A 12,418-nucleotide genomic window follows, 5' to 3' on the forward strand; every position below is an offset into this window, starting at 1 on the left:
GAAATAAGACCATCACTTTGGTGATCAAAGTTTTTTTTCCCAGCATACGTTCCATTTCGTGGACCACTAATTTTATCTGAAGCGACCACGAAGCTTTTCTGAATTTCAGATAATAAAAAAAAAGAGTTTTTGTACCTAAATAAAAAACGCCAAAAAGTTCATAAATAATATGCATAAAATGCAATCTGTTACAAGAAAACGACTCTCTGTCACAAGTTTTATGTTTCTCTGTACAAGCCCATTAACGTTGTTGCAAGTAAAATAAAAAATACTGCTTTGACTTATGAAATAAAGTAAATTAATACTAGTAAACAGAATATTTTGTACAAAGTTCAACAAACTTATTAATTATTATTTCAAATGATATTTATGTGACTTAACAAAAAATCAATTTTAAATCATTTTAAATGAGGATGTACCGTCAACATATCTTATGCTTTAATCCTATTGCAAAGGACCTACAAAAAAACAATCTATAAATACAGTAACATAATTATTAGGTGTGCTATTTGTGTTTAGGTGTGGGCTACTTCAAGGCATAATAGAACATATCGATGGTTTAAAGCACAAAAGACACATAAAATACTGTCTCTTGACATTTTGCTCATAAATATTATTAAAAATGAATAATTAATGACGTTAAAAATAAAAAAATATTACCATTTTGCTGACCTTCTGAAATAATTTAGAGTGAGGTAATTAATTGAAGATCTCAAATTTTTAAAAAGCTGTTTTCTTCAAACTGTCAAATATGGACTTCAAACTTTTATGGACTTCAAACTTTTATTATTATTTTTTTTAATCGTTTATGCTTTAAACCATCAATATGTTGCATGTAATATGAAGTTAATATGCAGCATACTTTCATTGGTTTAGGTTATATTTTTAACAATCGTATTTAAACAAATTGAGTTAAAGCCTGAAAATGAATTTGATCTAAAGAAAACGCACAAGGGTTTTGTGGAAACAGACTATGAGCTCACTGATTTAGCTAAAGATGTTACCAAGTTCATATTTGAAGGTTCTTGTATTTGGAAAATATTCATTTATGCTTTCCAGCTATAAGAATTCACTTTCAGGATAAACCATAATATGATATATATATATACATATATATATATATATATATATATATATATATATATATATATATATATATATATATATATATATATATATTTATATTTATATATATATATATATATATATATATATATATATATATATATATATATATATATATATGTATATTTATATATACTAGAGATTAGGGTCATGCTAAAAGCACTTTTTTTTTTAATGTCTGCTGGCTCTTCCTCAATTCTATATAATAAAATAATAATGGGTTTGTAAATTTTTTTAGTAAGTAATATATTTAGGGGTGCCTAATATTTTCTAAAAAAAGTTCCAAAAAAGCTCGTTTAGGTAATATCTGAATTATACAGTAACTTTCAAATAACCAATGATCTTTTGAATTAAGCGACTTTTAATGAGTAAACATGAAACTTATTGAGTTTGTACATTATATAACAGCTCATAAATATCTAATTGCTTTGATTTAGTTGAGTAAACAAACATGAATTTCAGAAAAAAATTAGATCAGAAAAAATTAACATTGTTCTAAAGTTTTATCCAAATTTATTCAAATACATCTATGCTGATTTTTTTATATATTATAAACACAAAAATAAGGCGGCTAAATATAAAATTTGGCTACTCGCTATATATATATATATATATATATATATATATATATATATATATATATATATATATATATATATATATATATATATATATATATAAATATATATATATATATATATATATATATATATATATATATATATATATATATATATATATATATATATATATATATATACTAGAGATTAGGGCCATGCTAAAAGCACTTTTTTTTTTAATGTCTGCTGGCTCTTCCTCAATTCTATATAATAAAATAATAATGGGTTTTTAAATTTTTTTAGTAAGTAATATATTTAGGGGTGCTTAATATTTTCTAAAACAAGTTCCAAAAAAGCTCGTTTAGGTAATTTCTGAATTATACAGTAACTTTCAAATAACCAATGATCTTTTGAATTAAGCAACTTTTAATGAGTAAACATGAAACTTATTGAGTTTGTACATTATATAACTACTCATAAATATCAATGCCTTTTTTTTACATTATCTTATCAAATATAATGCTACTAATGAGTTTTGTTAAGACAATTTGTATCAAAGGCTTTTTAAACTAACCTGGATCAGCTCTTAGAAATTTCGGAGCATAAAAAATTGAAATAAAAGTTGCCATTTTACCACCTTCCTAATTTTCTTATGGCTAAAGTTCAGGATTTGCTTAGTTGAATTATAAATTTATATATAATATTGGTAGTAAATACTCTTTGCTATAAACGTTCATCGTGTAATGTTCCAGACTTGTGAATGTTAAGAGGTTTGAATGTTGGTTCTTAGAACATTAGATCTAGCTCAACAAGCTCCTAGTAATATGATCTCTTCTCATAATTCTAAAAATATGATGTTGATATTTAATTTTATCGATGAATTTTTAAAATATTTATTACATTAAGGCTTGAAAATTTTCATGGCTAAAAAAATTAACCTTAAAATATTCAAAGACTCCTTTATTCGCAATTGTCATTAAAAGGATTTTTGACTCATTTTCTTGCTCTTTAAATCAAGAATCAAAAACTGATTGCCAATATCAACATCATTGCATTTGTTTGTCAAATCTTTAAATAGTGCATTGTCAGGCCCATTGGTTTTGTCTATGGTAACTGCTAACCAATAATGTTTCAAGATTACTTCCAAAACATGATATCTATAAAGCATCAACAAAGGTTTACCGAAATTGTTTCTCCGTCAGAAAAATTCAGACCATAACCAAATTGTTTATTGTAATTAGCTCTTTATTATAAATAGTTTATGGTAATTATATTCCTTTTACTAAATTGTTTAAAAAATAGTTTACCTGTATAGCACCAAAAATCATTCCAGTATTACTAGCAGTAGTGTCAAAGCAAACCATCTTTATATGCTTAGCAATTTCGAACTCTATCAAAATCTCCTGATAACCTTGAACTGATTTAGTCCTGTGCCAGAATGAATCCCCGGAGCACCTAATAGATAAGTAGTTACAACAGCTCTCACAAGAATACAAATCTAATCAGCTGCTAAATATTTCATACAATCAAGCTAGACAAAAATAATTTGCTCACGAATTCCATTGTTCTCGTCATGAAAGGTTGGAATAAATAATATTTTGTTATTTTATTGAATAATTACGTTGGTTTTAATAACTTTAAAGTTTTTTTTGCGGAGGATAGGGGTGTAATACCACGAATATAAATGTAAATAAAAATTCCTTGTTTCACAACAAAGTTTTTCAACTTTGACACAATCTAAGTTACGGCCAGAAGATAGCGTTCTTAATAAAACGCTAAATTTTTTATTTAGTTTGACGTTCTCTGGTACAACACTTATCCTCATTGCCTCTAACTTGCCACTTTTTAATGTCTAAACGGTCGCTAATGTGTAGCAAGCAAAAGTACGTATCCAAGCACGCAAGGTAGACAGACCAAAATTGTATTTTTCTTTTTTATCAACCATACCTTTTATTTCACCATTCATCATTTTTTCAGTAGCACCACAAATATAACATTTTTGTGTAGAGCGCGTATCGGTTAAAGCATTGCATATTTTTCCGTCATTGTAAGTAACAGATTGTGTCTCACAAATTTAAATTTACCAACAATATACAGTGCTGGAAGAACTTTCTTTTAAAACTTTGTCAGTTACTATTACATTAAATTCCTGTGTTTCTTTTGAAAATATGAATTTAATTGGCTGGCAATAAAGTGTTGACGATGGCCGAGGATTTTGTTAAATTATAGTATTAGAGTCATCACTCAATCTCAACGGGACAGACGCAAACACAAACAGAAATTCATTATTAGCATCGGAGTTCTCAAATCTTTGTTTATAGGTACTGTGGCTAGAACTTCCGTCGCATCCCCATTTGTTTATTAATGTAAGCGACAAATTAGAGAATGCATTTTTGGGAAATTGACTTAGTGTTTCAGTTAAAGGTTCAGTCGTTTTATTCAATATGGCTTGAAGTTTAATTTCAGCTCGTGTTTCTGAGATAAGAAAAAAATTTTTCTAGAGGATAACACAACCTTTACATAAATTATTGTATGACGGAAACACCTCATGCCCTGTTTTCAATGACCACTTTCTTGTTTGTTTATAAGGGTGACTAGCACACTTGGAATCTACATAATAAGCAAGTGCATTATTGCTACTCAACTGCCTGCTACTACAAATAACATCAGTAGATTTTCTTTGCTATAAGATTTTTGTACTTTTTCTAATAAAAGTAGCTACGTTTCTTTGACCGGACAAACGATGTGCAATTTCAGAAGCTATTGTTAATTCATTGGCACTCCGCGATTGCAATAAGTCTTCAACTCTACGTCTTTTGGTTTTTAAACATGAGTCTTCAAAGTTTTTCTTTGTCGACTTTGAAGTCGTTTTCCTTCAGATGTTGTGAAAGCACAGGACCGATGAAAATTTATTTTAAATTATTGTCCTCTAACCAACTTTTATTTTTATTTAAAAAATTATTCATATTTCTATTCGCTGGATTCCACTTTTGCGCAAACTTGGGGGATATGCTTGCCATTTTTAACTTTCTTTTTTTTCTTCTTCGAATCACTAGTAACATCTTCTGTAGTATAGTCTTTCAAAATAAATTCACGCAAAAGAGAATTTCGTGTTTCCTTGGTGTGTTTTGGCTATTCATCAAATAACTCCAATTTTGTAATAGAATACTCTCTATCTGAAAAAAATTAAATAAAAATGAAACAAGCAAACGCGAGTAGCTAAATTTTATATTTAGCCGCCTTATTTTTGTGTTTATAATATATAAAAAAATCAGCATAGATGTATTTGAATAAATTTGGATAAAACTTTAGAACAATGTTAATTTTTTCTGATCTAATTTTTTTCTGAAATTCATGTTTGTTTACTCAACTAAATCAAAGCAATTAGATATTTATGAGCTGTTATATAATGTACAAACTCAATAAGTTTCATGTTTACTCATTAAAAGTCGCTTAATTCAAAAGATCATTGGTTATTTGAAAGTTACTGTATAATTCAGATATTACCTAAACGAGCTTTTTTGGAACTTTTTTTAGAAAATATTAGGCACCCCTAAATATATTACTTACTAAAAAAATTTACAAACCCATTATTATTTTATTATATAGAATTGAGGAAGAGCCAGCAGACATTAAAAAAAAAAGTGCTTTTAGCATGACCCTAATCTCTAGTATATATAAATATACATATATATATATATATATATATATATATATATATATATATATATATATATATATATATATATATATATATAAATATGAATATATATATATATATATAAATATATATATATATATATATATATATATATATATATATATATATATATACATATATAAATATAAATATATATATATATATATATATATATATATATATATATATATATATATATATATATATATATATATATATATATATATATATATATATATATATATATATGTATATATATATATCATATTATGGTTTATCCTGAAAGTGAATTCTTATAGCTGGAAAGCATAAATGAATATTTTCCAAATACAAGAACCTTCAAATATGAACTTGGTAACATCTTTAGCTAAATCAGTGAGCTCATAGTCTGTTTCCACAAAACCCTTGTGCGTTTTCTTTAGATCAAATTCATTTTCAGGCTTTAACTCAATTTGTTTAAATACGATTGTTAAAAATATAACCTAAACCAATGAAAGTATGCTGCATATTAACTTCATATTACATGCAACATATTGATGGTTTAAAGCATAAACGATTAAAAAAAATAATAATAAAAGTTTGAAGTCCATAAAAGTTTGAAGTCCATATTTGACAGTTTGAAGAAAACAGCTTTTTAAAAATTTGAGATCTTCAATTAATTACCTCACTCTAAATTATTTCAGAAGGTCAGCAAAATGGTAATATTTTTTTATTTTTAACGTCATTAATTATTCATTTTTAATAATATTTATGAGCAAAATGTCAAGAGACAGTATTTTATGTGTCTTTTGTGCTTTAAACCATCGATATGTTCTATTATGCCTTGAAGTAGCCCACACCTAAACACAAATAGCACACCTAATAATTATGTTACTGTATTTATAGATTGTTTTTTTGTAGGTCCTTTGCAATAGGATTAAAGCATAAGATATGTTGACGGTACATCCTCATTTAAAATGATTTAAAATTGATTTTTTGTTAAGTCACATAAATATCATTTGAAATAATAATTAATAAGTTTGTTGAACTTTGTACAAAATATTCTGTTTACTAGTATTAATTTACTTTATTTCATAAGTCAAAGCAGTATTTTTTATTTTACTTGCAACAACGTTAATGGGCTTGTACAGAGAAACATAAAACTTGTGACAGAGAGTCGTTTTCTTGTAACAGATTGCATTTTATGCATATTATTTATGAACTTTTTGGCGTTTTTTATTTAGGTACAAAAACTCTTTTTTTTTATTATCTGAAATTCAGAAAAGCTTCGTGGTCGCTTCAGATAAAATTAGTGGTCCACGAAATGGAACGTATGCTGGGAAAAAAAACTTTGATCACCAAAGTGATGGTCTTATTTCATTTATCTTGGTTAAAGCATGGCTCGGGTGGCTATATTGAGTTATTTGCAGTTTATTACTGAGTTTTTTTTCTTGTTTTTTTTTGTGAGATTTTAAAGAACTGTGGTAGATCTATTAAGCTTTTTCGAATTTGTGTTGTATTATACATTATTCTGCACTCAGTACTACACCGGGTAAATCTTTAACTTTATTTTATATTCCGGAACTCCAATGCATACAATATGTCTTTTTCGCTAATTTATACCAATTTTTTTAGATATTTCGTTTATATTGGATTTGAATGTAGCTATTTTGAGGTAAACGATGTCTTTTAAATGGTTTCTTATTTTGTTCTTTGAAGGATAATTATCGAAACATGATTAAGAAAACCATAACTATTTAATATATAAAAAAAAATATAATGGCTATTAGTAAATAGGAATCGCTATAAATTAAGAAGAGTATGACCTATAACAAATAGGAGTCTAAAAACCGTTTAAAATAGGGAAAGTTCCCCAAACTTAATTTGTCTTTTCCAAACAAAGCAGCCCTTATTAATATTTTTCCGCACTTGCATTTTGACTAGTTTTAGACTCCCGCTATAAAATTGTCTAGTTAAGCTCCGCCATTAGTACTTTTACTTTTTCTGTATGAGTCAAACTAGAAGGCGTAAATTTAATTAGCACAACGAAGAAGACAGCAATTCTCAGAATGTTGTAGAATATTGTCAATCTTTCTGGATGTTTCTTAAGATAGCAAAAAACTTATTGACGTTATTCGAAAAAGATATAAATTTCAACCTTAGTTTTTTGCTTATAATAAAACGCAAACAAGCAGATTAGGATTGTTCAAGAAGAGAGATTTATACTGACTGGGTAAGAACCATTATGCAGCGTCGTGATTATTATCTTATTATTTGTTTTTTATACATAGTTATTGTTTTCGCGGAACTTAACACTTTTTTCAAGGAATTTAAGTGATTTAATATTTTTATTTTTATTTAATATTGATTACTTCTGGAACACATCTACTGGTAATCTTGTATATATTAGTATCTATGAACATATTATTGTATTTATATCGATCATTTCAGAAACCCCATAAACCAAATGTTTTTGGGACGCAATGCTTAGAGTTTAGCTCTGTTTTGCTTACCAATCGAAATTTAATCCTAACTTTACGGGTGCGCTGTTGACACAACCGAATGAAATTATTTTTATAGTTTTCTTTCTTTTTTCTTTTTTCACAAACCAAAATGGCTGGAATATTTTAATTGTATTCATATTGTAAAAGCATTAAAATAAAAACAGAGTAAAGCAAATCATTCCACGACATTTTACGTGAAATGGGAGGGCACTGCTGTATTGCGTCCTAGAAATGCGGCAATTGGTTCAGAAATAACTTGTTTACAAAGAAGTTTAATGAGTTTATTTATTATTTAAGCTTATTTTTAGTTTTTATTTAAAGTTTCTTTACTTTTTTATTTAGAGAAAAAAAAAATGTCTTTGTGGCACATTCCTGTTCATAAATATTTTTCTTCCAATCCATTTTTGGAAGATATAATGGAAATTACTTTTCCTCCCCTAAGATATTATCCATTATTTAATGTTGGAACGGGCGCTCTTGCGAAAAAGACTTCTAACAAGGAAAACGGATTCGCTGTAAATCTTAATGTCAAACACTACAAGCCAGAGGAAGTTACTCTGAAAGTAGAAGGTACTTAAATCTAAAACTATTTAACATAAATGTGATAAAGTTACAATGTTATTTCATAATTTATCTTGATTTAACTTGAGAATGTTGTTAAAGAGATATTACGCAACAGTTCTGACTGATGCATTGAAAGAAAGAAAGCGATGGTTTTAATAACGCATTGTTTTTTTTACTTAAATATGCAATGGCGTCATAAACAAAAAAAATCGTGTTTTCCATTTTTTTCTATAGTCCATCTCATTACTGTTGACTCTTGTTTTTATCTTAACACTTTCCTTGTGTTGGTCTTAATTACTCTTAATTTAAAATTTGGAGACAAACTTTAGTAATAAGATCTAAAGCGTGTTTATCACTAGATAATTTTTATTTCTTATTGTTTAGGACAAACTCTTGAAGTAAGTGGAAAACATCGCAATGAAAATGAAAATGGATTTGAGTGCAGTGAATTTCATCGAAAGTATACTATTCCAGATGATGTAGATCCTACAGCACTTACTTCAAACATCAGTCAAGATGGTGTTTTGCACATAGAAGCTCCTAAAAAGCTACCTATAACGTCTGACTCTGGAGAATCGACAAAAGAGACATTTAAATGCACCTTAGATGTAAAAGGTTTCAAGCCAGAAGAAATTTCGATTCAAGTAAAAGGTAGAAATTTAGTTGTTCATGGTGAAACCAAAACTGAAAACAGTGGCGAGCATGGTTTGAGTTTCCACCATAAGCAGTTTACCAAAAATATCTCTTTACCAGATGATGTTGATCCTTCCCAATTAAGTTCTCGCTATACTAAAGACTTTAAGTTAGCAATAGAAGCCCCGCGAAGTCAAGTTCAGACTCCACTCCAACTTGAAATCAAAATGGAAGAATAAACTTTCTTGAATTATTACATAAAAAGATTTTATAAATTAGTTGTGTAGTTATATTCTTTTTGTATATTTTTACATGTTAATAGATGCTGTAAATTATTTGTAAATTATTAAAATAAATACTGTAAACTGTTATTTTATTTCTTTTACTTCACAAGTATTGTTGTTACTAGGGCATATAAAGTAGGTGCTAGAATGTATACTATAGTATATACGATATGTACAGGGCATATAAAACATAGTCTAAAGTATATACTAAATATATAATTAATAGAATATATGCTAAAATGTTGACAAGAGTATACGGTATGTATCTAGGGTTAGATTAAAGCCAAATAAAGAAAAATTTTCTTAAGTTTTACTACCGCAAAAATGTAGCAAACTAGTTAAAATTGTAGATGAAAAAGTAACAAATCCGTATTCGAGTTTGCCAAAAAAAGGAAAATGGTCAGATTTTTGCAACCGTATTTCTATTGTGAATATTTTGATTCTTATTGTGAATACATTGATCGTAAATACAATACTTACAGAATCGGCTGTTTTTAGAACATGAAGTAGTTTAAAACAAAAAACAACCTGTTGGTTTCGCAACGCCTGTCTAATCTATTAAAACTCCATTGGAAAATTTCTGAAAAATTATTTATTATACTTCTTGGCTATGGGGTATAACATTTTTTTTGTAACTAACAGGAGCAGAAATTATTGATTGTGCATTGGATTTTTTCCAGATGGTGTTGTCCGGACTTTAATAGTACATAAGTATTTTATGTAAATACATAGACCAACTACTTAAAAAGTTAGTACCATTTGTAAAGTATAGTGTTTCAAACAGTTTAGCCCTATTTCTAATTGACTTTATTAAAAATAAAAGTTCTAGTTAATTCATTTAATCCGCTGTATTGTATCAGTTTAAATTTTGGGTAAAAGTATTTTCTAATGCTAGAATAAGATATTTTCTAAAAGGAGTTGAAAATCTTTTTATCTTTTAGTTTATTTTTAATTTATTTAGTAAGCACTAACCAATCACAATTGCAATAGTTCTATGTTGCACCTCCTAGCTAGCACACATACGTTGATAAAACGCTATAACAATGTTGTGCGTTGCGTTGGCCCAACATCGACCGCCAACGTTGTTTTAATATTATTTTGATTACAAATGCGACGTCGACAACAACCAAAAAACAACGTTGTATTTTAAGTTGGCGTTGCGTTATGTATTACGTTGATTCAACGTTGTATTTTACGCTGGCACAACGTTATATGTTACGTTGGCAAAACGTTGTATTTTACGTTGGCAAAACGTTGTATTTTACGTTGGCAAAACGTTGTATTTTAAGTTGATTCAACGTTATATTTTACGTTTGCACAACTTATATTTACTATATATCGGAATTGAATTTATTTGCTTCATGCTAAGCATGCATTTATACATACATATATCCGCCAATTTGATGATGACTTAAGATTGACAATTCTATATACTTATAACATTGCAGCTGTTTGTAGGCCTATTATTTATGTTTGTTTTGCTTATGGCTTGATATTTCTTCAAAAAGAGAAAAATTATTAGCAAAATATATTTCCATAATCAACTGAAATATTTGAATGAAAATAATTCTCATAAATTATACAAATGTATATTTGTTTACCTGCCTTTTCTCGATGCAAAAGCATCGTTAATCCGCTATAAAATCCAATGTTGTTCCAATGTATATGGATCAACGTTGATTTAATATATATACATTAAATCAACGTTGGCTTATACACATGAATCAACGATGGGTTATTAATATTTTGTTTCAACGTTGGGTTCACATCGTAAAAGCAATCAACTTTTTGCGATGTTTTTACATACGTTGGACCAATGTAAATGTGCCAGCTGTTTTTAGTTCCGTCGGTATTAATTTCATCATTAAACAAATGACATTGGATCAATGTTGGTTTTGCATTGGAAAAAACAGCCGACGTTCGCGATGATTTTACATACGTTGGCCCAACGTAAGTGTGGGTTGTTACGTTTTACAGGACAACCTCAGTCCTGCAAAATGTAATAGCAACATCCAGTGGTGTAGACAGTATTCATATATTGGATATGATACTTTTAGACATCGTGCAAATTCCAAATTTATGAATGTTCATGGTTTTGTCAAATGAGAAGATTTTTCAAAGGTATTTCGGTGATTTAAGCTTGGGAGCTGAAATACCTCAAAATCTTTACAAAAATTTTGAGACTTATTTAAAGAAATGCATCATAAAGATGCTCTTATAAACAACTATGTTTTATTAAAATCTTATTCAAAAGTGAGTTCTTATTAAAATCAGTATCGTTGACCAAATTTGGTTTCCAAACATTGTTTTCAAAAAGAATTTTTCTTTTAATCAGTTGAAGTTAAATCAAAACAGTGTTTATTACACACATTTTGTTTTAAGTGTTTCTTTTAAAATAGAAATTTTAAATTATCTAAAACACTAAATCAACTAAAAAACAATGTTTCAACAAAAAAATGTTTTTAATCTGGTTTAGCAAAATAAAGGTTCTCTATATTTCAGGTTTGTAAATAATAATAAGTGGAATTATTAGTCAATTGATCTCATCGTAGAATACGAAGTCATTTTTCAAAACAAAGAATGTTAAGATTTTGTGGCGGTTTTGATATTTTGGAGTTTTTTCAGCAGAAAATTTTACTGGTGTAGTCTAGGTGCCAGAATATCTGATTTTGACAAACCCAAATCTCTCTGATTAGATCACTTACTTCACTCTTTGTAATCCTTTATTAATCTACTCAATGTATCTCAGAAATAAAATCAGGATCTTGTGATGTTAAAAGTTTAGGTGATCTAGCTCTAGCATATTTTTTTAATCAAATTCCAGAGAACAGTATGTCGGTTGATCAAGAATGGAAGTTCTTCTCCACGAGGTACTCGGCAAATCGCATATGGTTTATTTGGATAGTTGACTGTCTAACCTTTTTTTTTTATATAACCCATGTGATAGCGACGACAGCATAAATATTAGCAGTCTGTGACATGATTGGATGGCTTTCTACATTCCGTAGGAATACCAATATACGTAGAACGACCGATTTAACCGATCTAGTTCTGGATGTTAAAAGCATT

General features: G+C 27.9%; 1 protein-coding gene across 1 annotated transcript; it reads left to right on the forward strand.

Annotated features, from left to right (window-relative positions):
- The first annotated feature begins 7,365 nt into the window (after window positions 1-7,365).
- On the forward strand, window positions 7,366-9,436 carry LOC124813587 (heat shock protein Hsp-16.1/Hsp-16.11). Its single transcript, XM_065810898.1, has 3 exons — window positions 7,366-7,597; window positions 8,211-8,438; window positions 8,817-9,436. The coding sequence occupies exons 2-3, from the start codon at window positions 8,222-8,224 to the stop codon at window positions 9,302-9,304; spliced, it is 705 nt and encodes a 234-aa protein (XP_065666970.1). The 5' UTR covers window positions 7,366-7,597; window positions 8,211-8,221; the 3' UTR covers window positions 9,305-9,436.
- Window positions 9,437-12,418: the final 2,982 nt, after the last annotated feature.

Source organism: Hydra vulgaris, chromosome 11 (assembly GCF_038396675.1).
Source record: "Hydra vulgaris chromosome 11, alternate assembly HydraT2T_AEP".
In the NCBI taxonomy this organism is placed as follows: domain Eukaryota; kingdom Metazoa; phylum Cnidaria; class Hydrozoa; order Anthoathecata; family Hydridae; genus Hydra; species Hydra vulgaris.